The 19,581-nt window shown below is 36.5% G+C and overlaps 1 protein-coding gene across 1 annotated transcript in view; it reads right to left on the reverse strand.

The window, feature by feature from the left end:
* Nucleotides 1–19,581, reverse strand: part of COL4A1 (collagen type IV alpha 1 chain) — a 167,807-nt gene that overhangs the window by 83,386 nt on the left and 64,840 nt on the right. Inside the window, exon 2 of the mRNA XM_077158667.1 lies at nucleotides 16,870–16,929. Coding sequence (XP_077014782.1) covers nucleotides 16,870–16,929 — 60 coding nt within the window. The remainder of the gene's footprint in view (nucleotides 1–16,869; nucleotides 16,930–19,581) is intronic.

Here is a 19,581-nt window from a genome sequence, read left to right on the forward strand (position 1 = left end):
ATGCAAAAGAAATTCCCTAATGATAACAATTACAATTAATAATACAAAGGCATGCAAGATATTCTTTGGGTTTAATCTTGAGGGGAATTACCAACTGGCAATTTAAAAAAGAACTTTCATTTGACGTTTTCCTTTAAAAATGCAATAGATGCAACTATCTATCAAAATTCAGTTTTGTGAGATGCCTGCGGACTTGCCTGTACAACTTGATAGGCTGCAAGCTCAAAAGGGCTGCAGTAGGTCAGCCTTCCTCACTTAGTAGGTGCTCATTAAACATTTTCATGGGTGAATCAGGAAGCATAAAATGGCGAAGATCCCAAGGAAACAGTATAGACCTACAAAGACGATGCATGCTTAGGATTCATAATTTTTTTTAAGTGACCACAGTCACAGGTATCCGCGATCAGGGTCAGCGAAAGGAGCTTTGGGAATCTTGCTTCTATACTTTCAGTAACTATCAATAGGGCAGCATGATGGAAAAACAGCCCCAATCTAGGGCACTGAAAGAAATGGATTTTGGTTCTTGTGCCAGCACTAGTCACTTGAACTTGGAAAATCAGATCTGCTACCTGTAAGAAAGGGATGGTTATATCCGTCTTGCTTACCTGACAAGATTATTTTAAATGTGACAAAGTATCAAAGTGACTTTGCACTACATGAAATACTAAGCAAATGATTATGGACTAAATTGTACCGACTTTACTATTATTTAAACACACACATATATTTTACATTTATAATCAAGATTTCTATGTTCATCAAGCCAATTGAATTTCCTATAAAACCACAGACTATTTAAAAAGAGAATGAAATGCAGTGACAACTTATTCCCTTCACACATCACATGAATTGTTGTGGCTAGACTTGACAAAAGAAAATAAGAATGTCTAGGGTATTCCTAAAATATAAAGGAGAGTTTTAAGAAATTCTCCCTGTATGCTATCTTATAGACCAGACTTTTTTATTAATAATACTTCTGAAATTCATTTTCAAGCCCACTACAGTCTGTGTTGCTTCTCTCATATGGGTATGAGACTGCCAATTCTCTTACTTACAGGAGCCCTCCGGACTTTTCCAGTATTTTAGCTTATAAGTATCTGTATATTTTGATGTGCTCAAATTACTTCCTTTCCCCCAACCAAATTACTTGGCTATATCTTATCACAAATAACATTTTTCCCCAGGGTGAGGCAATAATTTCAAAACGTCATTCATCATGCTCAGAATTTAAATGATAAGAATAGTTGCAAGGAGGTTAAAACGTGACAAATCCATTTTGCCCACATAATGCAATATAACATGGGCAGAGTTTGGAATTTCACAAAACCTACTATTTGCTAAATTCAGCTAACTGAAAAAGCCATAGTCAGATCAATCTGAATCAGTAACTAACTGAATTTCAATCTATTTTCAATAAATACTATTGATATTTTTCAAACATACATCATCATTCAAAGAAAGAAATCAAGTAGTTGAAGAGTTTTTGGTCAAAATCTTGGTTTTGAAACTGAATGGACAATTTAAAATAATCATGCATAATTAACTCAATGAATAATTATTTCTTAAATACTTAAAAATAGCCTTCACTTAGGAGGTAAGGTCTCTTCGTCTCAGCGTCATTGGATGGTTTCTTGCTTTTTTTAATTCATAATTACTTGATGCCAGTTGATTAAATATATGTTCTTTGACTAGGAACTAAGATGTATCACATTTTATAAATTAGGAGGCATCAATTTTCTCATAAAAAATAGGTTACAGGGTGCAGGGGTATTTCAGTGGTAGAATGCTCACCTTCCATGTGGGAGACCCAGGTTCAATTCCTGGACCATGCATGCCCCCCGCTCAAAAAATAAAAATAGATTACAGACTGTAGAATATTAAAAAAAAAAAAATGTGGCAGTTCTGCTTGTAATCTGTATTTGACTTAAAAAAAAAATCTAGAAGATTAGATGACCAAATGTGTGGGTGTGTTAGAAAAAGAGAGTGAAGGAGTGGAGGTAGAGTGGGATGGGGTGTGGCATTAAGAGAAGGGAGAATGGTTGAGTTATCTGCCACTTACCCCTTCTCTGCTTTCCCTTTCCCCATCAGAGTGGGAGGCATCTGACCCAATGAGGTAAGCAATTTCTCTTTGGCAAAAGAAAGCTGATGAGTCAGAAGTGCTCTAAGGTGGCCTTCCTCTCTATCCTAAGGGAATTATTAAACTCTAAGAGATCTATAAAATTGCTAATTTTGTAGAAATTCTGAGACCCCACAATGGGAGCCCATCAAGGCATCCTGAAAGGAATAGGTATGTTTACAAACTCAAGGATTCTCCACAGGAATTGGCTCAGTGCCTTTTGTGACCTGTAAGCAGGTTTAAAGTAATCCCACTTTCTAACAGCTGTTTGATGTTTCATGTAAAAGTGCATGAAAGGAAGCAAATGGCTATGTTTACTAATGTTCATAAATCACCAGCTACATTCGTCTTCTCTTTCAATTCCCAGAATTTAGCCAATAGTAAGAGCAAAGAAATGATATGTGATAAATTGCCTCGAGGCTAAGGACAATTATTAGAGAAATTATTTAAGAAAGCCAAACACAATTTAAATAAGGTGATTTTAAACATTAGCACCCATCTCCAATTCCCCCACCCTCAAAAGATTTTAGGAGTAAGATATAGAGAACTAAATAGATTAGTAAATGAAGAAAAGACTGTGGAGAAGGCACACAGAAATTTCCCAGCTGTAATTCCATCAACTGAGGTATCACATGATTTTTCAAAATATAAAAAGTGGAGAAAAATCAGAAAGCTTTTGAGACTTAAGAACTTTACTCTCCACATCAACAGAATTAAAGAGAAAATAATGAAGGCACATTAGTTAAATACTGCTGAATCACTGCTACCCTTTTTCTCAGAAAACATCATTGAAAAAGTATTTGACACTGAGGAAATGTCTACTTGTAAAGTAATAACTGATTACTGGCCTGACCTTTTGCCTAAAATTAACAGAGTTCTGACATTTACTGCATACCAAAGTTCCTTTTGGCAAAATAACTTTTTACTCTAGAAAGGCTAAAGTACCTTCTGGCATTTATAGGGCAGACCCAAAATCAGAGAACAGTAGACATTTAGATTTGGAAGGGGTTTTAGAGATGATAGTCCAATTCTTTCCCATTACAGATTTTCAACTTTTAATCAAAATGATAGGCTTTTTTTTTCCAGATTGAAAAACTTACACTTAATTATAAGAACAAAATATAGCCACCATAAATTTTCATTGTTAGTGGATAAATATGTATTAGGTCCAATATCCTAAGATGCATTATAAAATACATCCCCATCCTCACATCAAAATCTGGGGTTCCCTCTTGTCATATCCACCTTGTCTTGATGCCCGCACCCAGATTTCTACCTCAGTAAAACAGCAGTAGGACTTCTCTACAAATTGGCCTCTGGCTATCAGCGCCATTCTTTCTATTTCCCCAGTCACCACTTTTCCAACCTAGTCCTACTAGTTCTGCCTCCTTTTCACAGTATCAAATCCCTTATGAGTTTGCAGGAGTGGCAATGGGGGTGGCATGTGGCCCCCTGCACAAGCTTGAAGCAGATGGGCAAGGAATGTTGGAGGCAGACCATGTGGTAAAGGGGTGTGGGGGAAAACTCTTAAAAAAAATGTGCGTATGAGTGTGTGTATATGAGAGAGAGAGAGGAGGCACAAAGCAGATACTAGCAAATGTGTGTCACAGCAGATATGATATGGGACTAGAGAAGATAACTTGTGTGCATGTGCATTTGAATAGAGAGGAAAAGGGAAAGCAGATAAAGAGTGGGAAAGGATTAAAAATTTGTGGTGGGAGTAGCGTAGAGCAGAATTTTAAAAACTAAAAAAAAAAAAGAAAGAAAGAAAGAAAAGGGACAGAGCAGTTGTGGCCTCGGTAGTGAAGCATGTGAGAGTCTTCTCCCCGTCAACACTGTGGACATTGTGTTTTCAGAATCCTTTGCAGGAGCCAAATGCCTTTTCGAGTCAGTGGGCCACATTTCATCCTCAGATAATGTGCTTCGGCTGATGTCATCATGCCTCTGGATCCAGAAGGGCCCCAAAAAGGAGGCAATGAACAGATCAAGTTCTTCAACAGAGATAAGCAACCTAACGGTCAAAAAAAAAAAAAAGAAACAACGCTGTCCAATTTCATGCTCCCGAAATCATACTTTAGAATCTGATTATTAGCTTTTGTTGGAAGTATGTTATCGTTTTTCCCCCCACCCACATATTATTTCAACCCTGGAAGGCAAGACCTTTCAATTAGATGTCTAGTCATTGTCTCTTGCAAAGAACTGAGTGTTCTACATCTAGAGGCAAAATGTGGGCCCCAGGAAGAAAAGACACCCTCCAGTGAGCCCCACTGAGACTTGGGGGGTCAAAACCTGCTCTAGTTCGTTCCTGCGGCTCAGCGTGTGTGGTCTGCAAAGGAGATGAGGAGTGTGCTCATCTTTACCATGTGCCTTCCTATTTGTGTTTAGAGCAAGACACCAAACCATTCTGCATTTCCAACTTCTTATCTGGAGGAGACAGAACATTCTACTTGCCACCCACATCACAGACATGTTAGGATGAATTATGAACCAGTGTTTATACAGTGAGGTGAACCAGGACAAAAGGTGCTATGTCCAAAAATCCTGACCTGAAAGAATATATATCATTCTCCAGCCTACCTGGGTAGGAAACATACTGTCTGGGAATAAGATTCATCAAGGTACCTCCCACCTTGTCCACAAAATACTGATCAGATCAGAGCAAAGAGGCTCAGAACAACTTCCAAGGGCTTAAGAAAGACCCATTCTGCTTTTTGCCAAACATCATATTCAGGAAAATATGTCCTTTAACATTTGTCCTACATAGAAGTGAGGGGAGGAGCGGGAAGTCGGAGGGGGCACAGTTTTCAACTCAATTTTCCAGCATATTCAAATTTTCACCAAAAATCAGGACAAACATGAAACATTGAGAAACAAAGTTTTGAGGCATAACTTAAGTGTCATCCTCCATAGAACATGCTGCCTGCGTTTTAGGTGGCTGCTAGCGCAAAGTTCCACCTGCCTTTCCTTGAACAACTGTTCCTAGATCAAATTTGTTCACACTGGGATTCCATATTTCCCTTCATAGCTCTTCACAGATTGTTTAATATGAAGTTCTTTCTGCCATTACTTGTTTAATGTTTTTCTCTGCCTTGAGATTTTACGATCCATAGGGCAAGAACTCTACTTCTTTTGCTAATCACTAACTCCATGAACATAGTGTCACCACATAATAGGAGCTCAATAAAAATCTGCTGAATGAATGAATGAATGGCATTGGATGGGATGGGACTGGATGGGATGAGACAAGATGGGATAGGATGGTGTTGTATGGCTGCCATAGTTTTTCTAGTGCAAATAGTTTATTTAGATCTATTCTGTATAGAATTAATCCTATACCAGTTTTTTAGGGAAAACAATGTAGAAATCTTCATCAAATCTAAAGCCACTGATCTCTTACCTAAACTTAATAAGCTATAATGAGGCATCCATAAAAATTTATTTGGACCAATTCTTTCGTTTTGTTTTTGTTGATTTTTTTTTTTATTTCAAATCACGTCACAACAATTAGTTGATGAACAGGTTTCATAGTTTGGTATGGCTTAGAATGCTACAAGTTTAGGTTTTTACTTCTAGCTGCTCTAAAATACTGGACACAAAAAGAAGTATCAATATAATGATTCAGCAATCATACTCATTTGTTAAACCTTACCTTCTCTGTGTAACTCCATCTATACCTTTGATCTTTCTCTCACTCTTTAGGGGTATTTAGGCTGTGCCCATTCTAACTTTTTCTTTTGGAAGGAGCTGTCAATAATATGGGATAGGGGGATGGAACTAGTTGATGTTTTGGAGAGGCTGGCCCCTTTGAATTTCAGGACTTATCTGGTTATTTAGACCAATTCTTAATATCTATCAAGACATAAGAAAGAAAATCATTTTACTCTATCACCTTTTACTTATTTGTACTAATTCATTTTACTCTATCACCTTTTACTTATTTGTATCACCTTTACTTATTTGTAGATTGATTGGCAAGTATGAGGGGTTGACAAAATCTCAAGCCAATAAATGAAAATCCCTACTGAGGGGCTTTAAACCAAGCATGACTTCATTAAATCATTTTAAAAATTAGTCAAGAATCAATGTAAGTGTCTCATGTTAAATTTTCAGGTGGAGAAAATCTAGAATCAATTGAATTTGTGGCCAGATAAGCATTATACTTTCGTAGAATTATGTAGTTAACCAATGGACATGAGTGGATATGGTATTCAAGAATACCTTTACATTTTTTAATGGATTTGCCAAAGGGGCAAAAAAACCCACAGAGGGGCACCACTTCCCCCATATTCACATGGTTTGCTCATTAACTCTGACTAATTCTTCCTTTGTTTAATTGCACATTGTGCTGAACCACTTGACAAGGATGAGGGTTCTGTTAATATCATTTATGAGGGTGAAATTCTCCACACCCATACTACATAATTACTAGCATCATTGCATGTTGTCTGGAAATACATTTTGAATGCTTAAGATACTCTAACAACAAACCAGGAGGAAAATCCAACTGTACAGTTTTCATTTGTCAGGGTTTGTTTTATGTTAAATCTTTGATCTTGAAATAAAACATGCAGTCTCATACTGCTCCCTTTTAGAATAAAGGTATTTTCCTGCCAGCCAATGTTTTGTCAGGATCATATTTACAAAAAAAAAGGATTTTTTTCCATAAGAAGTCAAAGACTGCTAGTGCTTGACATTACTGATAACAGTCTGTACTCACATAAAGTGTTCCACGCTATAAAAGCTGCAGGACATGATAGTTCATTCAGGATATTTAATTTTCTACTACTCTTTCTAAACATGGAAACAAAAATCAACTCACATTAATTTTAAAGTTGCACAGGAGGACGGTGAGCTCCAAATAAAATAAAAAATGTCGATTTCTGTGATTATAATCTATCTCGAATTTAATAGTTAAGATCTCAGAAGCATACAGCAAAGGGACAAGTTCTATGCAGTGGAAAGAAATAGTAAGTGGTGAAACTAGGGAAAGCACAGCTCACTTTCTCTGTCATGGGAAACTGCAATGACATCCAGTGCATGGGACACAACTGTGGGTGGTTCTTATGTATAGAACAAGATAACCCCATTTAGCATGGATCAACGTTTTAGTGACTTTTCAGGGTATACTGCTGATATTTTACCCTTGCATTCAGACATTTAACAAAAACGTCCTTTGTTTGCAAAGAACTATCAAAAAGTTAAAAGTAGGTGAATGTGGGAACCCATATTGATTCTCATGATAAGCCTGCCAGATGATGACTCATGTGCAATAAGCAGAAATGGGAAATAGGGGACATCTGGAAAAGATCTTGGCATTACATGACACCAGACAAAACATGGAAAGGAAAAGAGTGTTTATTAACCCATATAACTAATGGGGGGAGAAGAAGGAAATCATCAAATCCTTCAAGTGGACATTAGTGACCCTCCGAACGACTAAAGTCAGATACCTTACAGACTGGACTCTGTTAAAGGTCAGAAATAAAGTAGCATTTCACACCTGTTCCCCTTTAAATAATATTTAGAGCAAGGAAAGTTGGCTGGGGGAAGAGAGATATTGAACAATATTTGTAAATATGTGTTTATCAGGAAAGCAATTAGCAACAAAAACATGCAGAGGAATTTGCAAAAGAACTGGATGAAGGAAGAGTTGGCTTCCCTTATACGTAAAGGCTAATAATTCTGGAAATGAATGATAAAATCCATTTTAGAAATTGGATGGTAATTCCAAATACAGCTCCCAAGTAAGTACATCTTATTTTTCTTCCACCAAAAGCATCCAAAAGCTACAAACATACAACCTAATATTCCTGCTGTGGTTCTAAAAACATTCTAAAATCTCATTAATTTAGTTCATGAGAGTGCTTCCAACACTGGGTGGAACAAGTTAATTTCTTTAGTTTTTGCGTCTTGGTTTGTAAACTGAGACGTTTCAGCTAGTTGGCCTCTGTTGACCTCAGTGTGTCTAGGAGTCTGTTAAGAACTAAGCCACCTGGCAAACCTTCGCTCATCCATCACAACTTTAAAATTCAGCTACTACCAAAATTATATGCATATATACATGTATATGACATTTCCCTAAATGTTTTTACATATATTATCTTTCCATTTGATGCTTTTAAAAGCACAGGGAAATTTACGAGACCTTTAACTTGTTCAATTCCTATCCTTTTTTTAGTAGGATAACTTGGTTAAAACAATTTGATTAAACACACTCAGATAGAAAAAGTGGTGGAACTCACACTAGAATCAACGCTTTTATTCTACCAAATCTTTCTTTCCTAAGGATGTTTCTGGTTTGAGAAATAAAAAGGGTCTGTGGTCAAATCAATGTGGGGAGTTGTAGACTTTATATTACCTCCTTAAAGATTCAGAAGGTCCTCTAACTTATTAAAAGTCCTGAGATGTCCTAGAGTGAAAAACAAAATATCCATTTAACCTTAACTCAGTGTTTCCCAAACTTATTTGTCCCTGGAACCCTCTTCTCATTTTCATTCCATCCTAAAGGTGACCTGAGGATTACATTATGGGAAACTCCAAAATAAATGCTATTGCCTCTTAGTTGTGTTCAAAATAAATATAATCAATCAGTACCAAATATCAGAAATAATTTCAAATACATTTGCACTAGCTAAACAAATCTTAACAATTTTTTAAATAAGCCTGCTACTGTTTTATATTAAGTAGCATTTTCCTGTGAAAATATTTTGAGTTTATACATTTCATGTCTTGAAAATAAGAAATTGGAATTTCTTATTAAATATACTAGATTGTAGAATTCTCACTAATTCAAATCTGGCACAGTGCCTGTACATAGCAAGTGCTCAATAAATATTGTTATTAATGATAATTCATCATTACTTATCCAAATCAGTTAATGTATCCACTATTTCAAAGAATGTACACAAAAAAATCAATATTTCATTGGCTTGAGAAAAGAATTAAAAACTTAAGAAGAAATATGAAACCTTTAGCATTTGAAACAATGGTTAATATGATTTCATTTAGGAAAGGAAACTTTCATATTCTGAATAAAATAGTTGAAGGATCATTTGTTATTTAATAATCCTTAAGGACCCAAGTCTATTCTATAAGAAAACAAGACTAAGATATTAAGATGCTAAGGACTAGTTAGTCAAAAATGAAGTGTAACCTATAAAGCAATCGGATTTTGTATTTTTTATTTCATAAAATGTAAATATACCTATTATTAAACATCTGTAAAAGAAAGAAAAATGAAATAAACATTTATAAAATGAGCCTAGTGAATTTTTTAAAGCACCAATAAAATACACTTCCTTTCTCAAATAAGAATTTCACCAAGATTTAATGACAATGAAGAAAATGTTTCGTATTTACCATCTTAGGAGAAATCAAGACCCTTTACCTTAAAAGTAACGGTAGATTCTAATGTATTTTTGACATTTATTGCAATATAGCACAAAAATAATTAGAATACTAAACATAATGCTCTAAAATACTGTATATAAGAATTTTATACATTAGACATTCAAGCTTATATACTAAACTCCTAATCAAATAGACATTACAGTATCTCTGACAACTGCAGCTAATGGAAGATAATCAATGTAAAATGGCACATATAATTGGAAAGACTGGCAAATTTAGCCTTCATCTTGCATTTAGGAACAATTAGATTTATAACAATCCTTGCAGATAATATTTTGCTCTTAATTAGCATGTCCTTGAGAGGAGGACACTAAAAATCTAAATAAAAGACACAAAGTAGTGTGCCCATAATAGTGACTGAAAAATACATGTTAATCATATTCCTGAAGACTGACACAGGAAACCTCATGACAACTCTAAGCAATCTATTGAAAAGGGGGGAAAATGCATCTTTCCAGATGTGGAAGAAGCTGGTGAACAAGTTAATGATCATAGCCTTTTGATATGTCTGGGATGTACAAGGAATATTGCCATACTCACCTCCTGGGGAAACCAATGAGACTTGTCCAATAATAGCCAATATGACTAAATGTTAACCACTGAAATTAGTTTCCTACTGTATAATACTGCATACCAAGAGTTCCTCAGGAAGGACAGAGCAGTGTCTAATCCTCACTAGCAGATGGTTGCTATTGCCTGTCTTGATACAGGCCTGAGAATAAGGACTTGAATCTTTATTCAAAATGCCCCTCTCTTAAGGGTTTTATTTCTAATAATGTATGGAATAAACATTTCCTCAGTGCAATGGAATGCTTGTTATTCTGGGCTGGGCTTCCCCTGACGTGTCTCGAGTGGGGAAGTGGGACTCAAACTTGAGCAGCTGACCTGTCTGACCTGCTCTGTGTCAAAAAACAAGGTGGCTGCCTGTGGTTTATTTTTTTTTTTAACCAGACTTGAAGCCCAAGTTGACTCTCTTCTAGAACAGGAACTGGGAGGTCTGCCCATGGCCCCAAAGGAATAGATTCATTTCTTTCTGGTTCTCCAGCAATCCTTTCCATCATTACCAATTTAGAAAAAGGCTTCAGAAAGGTTTGCTTTCCTTGGCAGGTGCCATTGGAAGAGTGCACACTCACTCAAGACTTCAGGGTATTCTGAAACATGTATTCATCTTGCTTGACTCTCTCAGATCTGGATCTTCTTATCTTGAAGAATGGAAACGCATTAGTGTTCTAACTAGTGCTTGAATCCTGTTACTTAACTCTTATTAGCTTTAAGAGATTGGGTTAGTCCAATGGTTCAGTCCAGGGTGGTTCTGTACCCCGAGGAGACATAGGACAATATCTTGGGACAAGGAATTGCTACTGGCAGCTAGTGCGTAGAGCCCAGGGATGCTGCCTGTGGTAGTTAGATTCAGTTGTCAACTTGGCCAGGTGAAGGCATCTAGTTCTGTTGCTGTGGGCATGAGCCAATGGTACGTGAACCTCATCCAATGATGATTACATCTGCAGTCAGCTAGGAGGCATGCCTGCTGCAATGAATGATGTTTGATTTAATTGGCTGGTGCTTAAATGAGAGAGCACAATGTAGCACAGCCCAAGCAGCTCAGCATACCTCATTTCAGCACTCGCAGCTCAGCCCAGGCCTTTGGAGATGCAGAAAGGAATCACCCCGGGGAAAGTTGTTAGAACCCAGAGGCCCGGAGAGAAGGCCAGCAGAGACCATCCTGAGCCTTCCCACGTAAGAAAGAAACTCAGTGGAAAGTTAGCTGCCTTTCCTCTGAAGAACTAACAGAATAAATCCCCTTTTATTAAAAGCCAGTTTGTCTCTGGTGTGCTGCATTATGGCAACTATCAAACTAGAACACTGCCCAAACATCCTACAGTGCACTGGACAACAATGAACTATCCAGCCCAAAATGTCAACAGTTTTGAGGTTGAGAAACTCCAAACTGGTTGGTTTCTTCAAGTGTAAAGCGGGTATTATAACAATTCCTACTTAAAAGAGGGTTTTTGGTTGTTTATTTTGCTTGCTTGCTTGCTTGGTAAGGTTAAAAGATCATAAAGCATTAAAAGCTTTATGTCATACTTGACTTGGGCACTCAATACTTACCCATCCCTTTCTCTTTCTCATTCTGACATTCATAAACCCGGATTTTTCTGTCTTGGGCAACATTTTTTACATATGAGCAGAGGTTATAATTTAACTTACATTAGGATACAGAGAGACAGATTTATACAGATTTCTAACATGGGGTATCTAGTGGTTTTGTCAAATACATATAAGAGCTAAACGGTTGGTAAAGCTACAAACTATTTGGCCTAAGAGAAAAGAGTATCCTGTACAAACTTAGTACATAACCCAACATTAAATTCTGCGTACATTTCCAGTGCCAGAAATGGAATCACTTCCAGATTGGCCACAGACTTCTTCAACCTTTCCAGATCAGATAAGGTACACATTTTAGACAAAAAGACAGCAATTTCATTTTCAAAGCCCTCTGCTTTGAAAGCAATCTGGGATTGTACAATCTGATGGTTGTGTTATTGTTGAGCAGACAGAATGCACAGAAAGGGCTTGTGATTTAAAGACTATCTAATTGGTAATAACAGGATAATGTGCTTCTTCCTCAAATCTTTGGCATGGATCTGGTTATCGGTAGCCAGATTATATTCTAAGAAGATATTAGATACCCACGCAGTTCTCACTGTTGGTTAGAAATACTATAATTCAGCGTAATCAACACTCTCTAAAGTCTCAAGAATGTGGCTTGGGAACATCCCTTAGAATAGCCAGTATAAGAAGAATTATCACATCTTTTCTATGATAGCATTTATCAACTGGTCACAAGAACTATTTTCTCTGACTGATATAGCTGTAATTAAAACTGTAGTCTTTTTTTTGGTAATTTTCTTTTGTTGCCATTTTTCATATATATTGAAATCTACTGGATGAAGGCACCATGCTAGATTTGGTAGCGGAATCAAACTTGGAGTTCTACGAGCTTACAATCTAGTGGATGGGGAAAGGATGAGGTAGGGGCAGGAGGGGGGAAGCTCTATGCAAGGCTGGGTATAGTAAATGCCATAAAACAGACAAGATAACAAAATCGGAAGGAACTGTGGGCTTTAAGCACAAGTAGATGAGCCTACTCTGCATTCAAGCAAGTTTGGTGAATTAGTGAATACATAATAGGCTCGGATCCTGCCTCATCGAGGAAGCTTCTCTTTTATTTTATGAATCTACATCCCAGGGATCACTCTCTTTTCTGAACAACTGTGGCATTTCTTTTCTCTGCTACTTACCCTGGAATTCAATAATTTACTCTCATATATTTCATGTACATCTGTCTTACCTCTCTAGCTTAACTTTCGAATCCTTTTTCAGACACTGCAAGGTCACAGAATATAACGATATAAAAGCACAGAGTCCCATGGCTAAAATATTTGAAAGACTTCTTGTGCAAACTTCCTTAGCAAAATATGAACAGTTAATTTCCAAGTTTATAGTAGTAACTTCTGGGAACGTTTTGCGTTTCCTACCATATTAAATAGTTGAGAAAATCAGGTTATCAACCAAAAGACGAGCTAAACTTCTGGCAAGCGTTCAAAATCCTAATCAGTTTAAATAGATGACATTCCCACACTGCTGTGGGCTCTGAAAGAACACAAAGCCATTGTGTACAAAGCCAAATTATTTACCTAAGAGAAAACATCTGAAAATGTGAGCGGCCATCCACAGAAGTAGAGGAAAAAAGGAATCAGTAAAGACTCTCAAACCATGTAAAAGCCTGATGCATTTAACAGCTGAGATCAGAATAAAATGCCTAGTGCTATAATGATTCTTTGACAACTATGAGATTATAAAATTGGCAATGATCTGTTGCAATCAAGTTTATTTATAACATCTGGAGGAAATATGGCATTCTTCAATTAATTACATCTCCACGAGGAACAGGACTTAGGCAAAGAGATTTGGCAATTTATCCTAGCTGTATTCCACTTTCCATTGAGGATAGTTGTAGATTCTAAATAGCCAATATGTTAAAGTGTTTCTCTGAGAGATGTGGAAAAAATGTGTCTCAGAAGCAGTGATTTCCAAGTTGCTGAGGCTGTACCACTCTATCCCAGGTACTATTATCCTATCTTTAAATAAAATGAATCCAAAGTAATTTCATTTGCATGCATTTTGAAAATACCATGACTCAAATGAGAATCTGGAACATTCATTAACTGCTTAATCAATTGACCAGTGATTTAAACCACCGGATTTAAATTCTGTGATCTAAACACTTAATTCATTTTGCCTTTACTCCCAATTAGCAATTCCAGGACTTGGGGTGTTTGAGAGTGGATGGGAGGTGGTGGCAGATGAAGACAAATTTCTCATACTGACATGCCAGCCAAGAATAAATTTCTTTGTTCTTTAACCTTGGGATGAGAGAAATGGAACCAGATCTGAAATCCTAAATTAAGCTCTATGTATGTCATATGAAGTTGATTATTTTAACATTACTTCCAAGACAATAAGTGGAAGTTTAAAATTTCCTCTTCAGTGAGAGGAAGGATTTCTTTGTGTGATTGCTGTGTGGACTGTGGAACCTGAAATATTTATGTTCAAGCTAAGAAAAGGAAAAACCTTTCCATTTTTCTTAAACTGATATAATGCTAAACTACTTAGCTATTCCCTAGATTTTGAGAGGCCTTCTGAATCCATTCAATAATTATAGTCCTTTATAAAACAAATTTAAAATGTTTTAACCCATAGCAGGCCAATATTTTATTTTAAATATTTTTTTTGAGGGGGTGCATGTTCCGAGAATTGAACCCAGATCACCCATATGTAAGGAGAGCATTTTACCACTGAATCACCCATGCATCCTTATTTTAAATTTTCTTTATAATAAAATAAAAAAGTCAAAGGGGGCAACAGAGAAGACCAAGTTCTGAGGGAGTAGGGCCAGTCTAGGAAAAAACATGGTGGTCCAGATTATATATGTTCTATTCCCTTGGTGCAAAATCTTTATGAGGCAAGAAGTAGAGTGGAATTCTACATCTTTCTTCCAAGCCACAAGTACATCACTGGTGTCGCCCAATTTGAAGGCTTAGGTTGTATCACAGTAGGTGATTGGCAGGGAACCTTATCACAAGAAAGAAAATAGTACAAATCTAATGCCACATCTTCTCACTCATCGCTCTCCTCTCCTTAACCTTCAGGAACTGAAGCTGAAGGCAGGGCCCAAAGGTCTGTTTTCATGGCATGATAAACACTGATCTTGCCTCACTGAGTGCATCATCCACAGCAAGGGTCTTTTCGATAGGTAAGTTTCGAAATTGAAGCTCTTTTCCTTCTTGGGTTAGGTACACGATACTGCCTCATGCATTGGAGTATCTGTCCCTTCTCTGAAGATTTTTAACCAACTCTGAATTGTTTCAAGTCTCTGACTAAAGTTAGGAAGATGCTGGCCTAAAATATTTGGAAACATACAATGGATAAATCTATCTTGTTATATTTTGATGGCTGGATTTTGGGTCAAAAATTAAAATGAATCAGGCTAGAAAGCATAAACCAGATTATAGGTCAGTAGAGGACAGAAAAGTTTGAAAAGCAACAGATCCAGGGGTGGATCTACCAGAATCTGCAGCTTCTGGACAGGAGGTGAAAATTCAGAAAGTAGGTGGAATGAACCCTGTTCCTTTGACAGTGAAGAATGTTAATTCTGTCTGCCCCTCTCCAAATTCTGATACTTTACAAGTCACAAGGAAAATAAAGTAATATTGACATAGATCTTAATTTCCTATTTGTTGACACCCCAAAGTTATATGTTTTATAGTTTTAGGGATTTCTCTATTAGTTCAGTGTACTCATGCATATAACTCAAGTTAGACTGAAATCTTTGGAAAAAAAATCTATGAAAAATACTTACCAATACTTTTGAATGTACACCAGAACTAGTTAGAAAAATTCCCCAAGTGATAGAATGAGCAAAGTATGAAAACGAATTATAGTTGATAATGAAAGAATAGAATTATTTTTCATATACTTCATTCATTCAAACCATCCAGTAATAGTAGTACCATTAACTGTCAGCATATTTTAAAAATAATAATAATGTTGGTACATCAGCAAATTGCTGAAAAGAAATTAAACAATTTTCTTAAAGTAGAATCACTGAATTTCAACAATGTGAATCTGTGACCATCATTAAAACCTTTTGGCATGCTGTGGGATATAAGAATTTACATGCGGGACCCTCTGGAACTTTTGGCTCCCTGAAAATAAGGCAATCATCCAGAAAAAGCAAACTCCTTTCTGTACTGACCCAACTGCCAGGCGCCCTTGCACTGGATAGGGAATGGATTATTGTCCACGTGTCTTCACTGACAAGCCTGGTCTCCCCAATGGCTCACAGCAGTCTTTAGGATGCTGTGGCTGCTTCCCTCTGTATCTGGTGCAAGGTGCTGGGTATAAAAACCAGAGTGGCACCCTCCTGCTAGCCAACAGAAATGCATAGATACGACTTGATTTCCAGAGAAAAGTATCTTTACCCAATCCCATGAGTCTTCCATAAGAGGGAGGAGAGCTTGCTTAGCACAAAATATATTAAATTTTACATTTGAGAAACAATAAATATCTCCTGATCTTGTGAATAAATCTAAACAAGTAGGTCATGGATAAAAAATTGTTTTAAAGATAATAATTTTGGGGGTGCAAGGGTAGTTCAGTGGTGGAATTCTCGCCTGCCATGCAGGAGACCCAGGTTTGATTCCCAGTCCATGTACTTCTCCCCCCACCCAAAAACAAACAAACAAATAAAAATTTAACAAAAGGTGCTGCAATAACGGGATACTCACATGAAAAAACAATGAAATGGTGCTGCAATAACGGGATACTCACATGAAAAAACAATGAAATGTGACCCCACCATACAGCATACAAAATAATAAAATTAAAAAATTATAATTTTAAACAGAAGGCCCTCAAGTTCAGTAGAAAAATGCTAAATTTAGTTCCTATAAATCAATTTAAAAAAACTACTCACAGATTATCTGCTAATAAACTTCTTCCCTCTAGAGTGAAAAAAAGAAAAATAGCCAAATCCTATTTTCTACATTAATTACCACAAATTATTACAGTCTTCGCAGGAATATCTATTAAAATTCCTTAGAAATGTTATGCCTGGTTTTGCTTCATTTGTATGGCTCTGGGGTAAATATCAAAACAGTAACAAGGTCTTAACATGAATTACTGATTACTTGGCTAATGTTAATGCATTAGTGTCTAATGATTTCCATGGTGATGACAATTCAAAAAGAAGAGTCATTGTTTAAATCTCTGCTACTCACCTTTTGTCCTTTCACTCCATGACAGTCACATTTTCCACATCCAGAGCCAGCACAGCCTCCCTGTAAATAAGAGAAAAAATATTTAAATAGAAAAATACTTTCAAATTAGAGCCAATATTTGAATTTAAATGATTTTAGCATCTTCACTTATTTATGGGAGAAGTACTACACAGTTATTATGAGCAGCATCTTTAAAAATGTGCTTCACGTGACTATAATTTTGGTATGTGGGATTTGTTTTAACGAGACTGCCATATTCCTTTCCTTATGGTCCATCTCTTGCCTGGACAGTGAAAACAGAAACTCTTGAAAAGAATAAAGAAGCATTACTTAATCCAAAGAATGAAAGCAATCACCTATATTTTTGACCCTTTTTCAATTTCTATTTGAAAGTGACTCACCAAAGTATTATTCTTAACAGGATGCTATGTATATTTGCTATGTATATTTGTAAAAATTTCATGCTTCTGATTTATGAGTTTTGGGCATAAGACCAAGGAAGACAGACCTCCCAGAAGGCACAATCCATGCTTTGCCACCTTGCATTCCCAAGGTCTAGCCAAGGTCTTGCACACACAGGCACTAACGAAGCATCTGTGCAAGAAGCAAATAAATGAATGAGTTAACTTTTAAGTCCCAGTTTTGAACAACTGGTGTTCAAATTCAAAAAAAGTTTGAACGCTCAATTAAAGAACATTCAACAATAAATGTTCTTGGAAAATTGTTTCTAAAATAAAAATTCATTAAAAAATGCAAGCATATAATAAAAGTCAGAGAAGAAGGGAACTAGCATTTTTTTGAATAAACACTGTTAGCCACAGACAGTGCTTTACAGATATCATCTCATTTCATGATCATAACAATTATCTGGAGGTAGGTATTTTCACCCCCATGCAGAAGCTGAATTAAAAGAGATTTAATAACATGCTGAGGACAAGGTTGAATTAGAACCCAAGTCTGATTGCCCTGGATGCCCATTATGTAAAATTCAAAGCACATTAAGAGATACGCATTTCATGGTACATCTGCATATTTGTAATTTCCGTAAAAGAATTCAAATTTTAAACCATAATAGACATCATAAGTATTGTAGACAGAATCTAAGGAGTATGTTACAGATAATTCGGTTACTAAATTTTATTATAGGCTTTGTTTTAAGTCTGAGATAAAACTGTACACCTAACTTCTGCTTCAGGTTATAATAGTTTCTAGAAAATCAAATCATGCTATTAATAGTACTGTGATCACATGAAGTCTACATTTTTAACAATAAATTCAAGTCTTAGCTCCATTGCCATGGTGATTTTCTGCATAAAAAATTACATCTGGAGATATTTACTTTATAAAATTAAATCTGAACAAGTGCCTCCAAGACAGTAAGCTGTTCCCAATTTTATATTTGGAAATAGAGACAATTGACAACAGACCAAACAGACTCCAGAGATTATAGATCAGTTTCTTTCCCTAACTCACATTTTTGGCAATTTTCAGCACATACCCTGGTAAACTTCTAACATTTTAAAACAATCCATATGCAGTTTTCCATCAAAATCTGGGTTTTGGTGTTCATTCAAATTCATCCAAAAAGAAAAAGGCAAAATCTTTAACCTGTGCTCCAGAAAGTTGATTGAAAATACACAAACACAAGAACTGAGAGACCATAAAACATATGCTTAACTCTAATATCACCATCTCATGTCTAATCCCCAACTAAGAATTAACTGCTTCTACACTCAGATTCCCATGAGATTTTAATGACTGTTATATGCCTATATTGTAGCATTTATCACATTTCTAATGGTTCTTAATTTATATGTCTGTCCTTAATTTATATGTCTCTCTTCTACACTGTGTACCTTTGAGGTGCAGGTCCGAAGCCTAGCATGGAGTTTGATATAAGCTGTATTTCATCAAATCTAAAACTCTATAAATTGTAAAACCCATGCCTAAGGAGTGAAAAATTGTACTAATTAAGCAATAGCACATCATAAACGGAAGATCTATCCCAATGCCAGAGATGTTAATAAATAGACATTCTTAGAATCAATGCAATATAGTAGGAGGTACCCAATTACTATTTGTTGTTGCTTTTGTCCATCTAATTAACTTTAATGACAAAGATATCAAAAAATCCAATGATACCCTGCAGATTAACTCACAATTTAGTGCAGTCCAAGAGCAGTATGGTTGCCCAAAACTTAAAAATTGGGAACTCAACAGTAATTACCCACTACGCCAGATCACCAGAGTAGCACAAGGAATAACTGGGCTCTCTGGGGCAGCCTTTGTATTTGTAAATGCCAGGCAAATACCTATCAGTATGCATAACAGTCACCTCCAGAGGACCTCTTTTGTTGCTTAGATGTGGTCTTTCTCTCTCTATGCCCAACTCTGCAAGTGAAACCATTGCCTCCCACCCTACGTGGGACATGACATCTACGGGTAAAAGTCTCCCTGACGGCATGGAAGATGACTCCAGGGATGAGCCTGGCCCTGGCACCATGGGATCAACAATGCCATCCTGACCTAAAGGGGGAAAACAAGTGTAACAGATGAGGTATCAGTGGCTGAGAGAGTTCAAATAGAGTCAGGAGGCCACTCTGAGGGTCACTCTTATGCAAACTTCAGTTAGATACTGCTATCTATCATAAATTGCCAAACCCCAATCCTGCCAATCCTAAGGAACACCAAGGGTGTTATATAAGATTCTAC

The sequence above is a fragment of the Tamandua tetradactyla genome, chromosome 4 (assembly GCF_023851605.1).
Source record: "Tamandua tetradactyla isolate mTamTet1 chromosome 4, mTamTet1.pri, whole genome shotgun sequence".
Taxonomy (NCBI): Eukaryota; Metazoa; Chordata; class Mammalia; order Pilosa; family Myrmecophagidae; genus Tamandua; species Tamandua tetradactyla.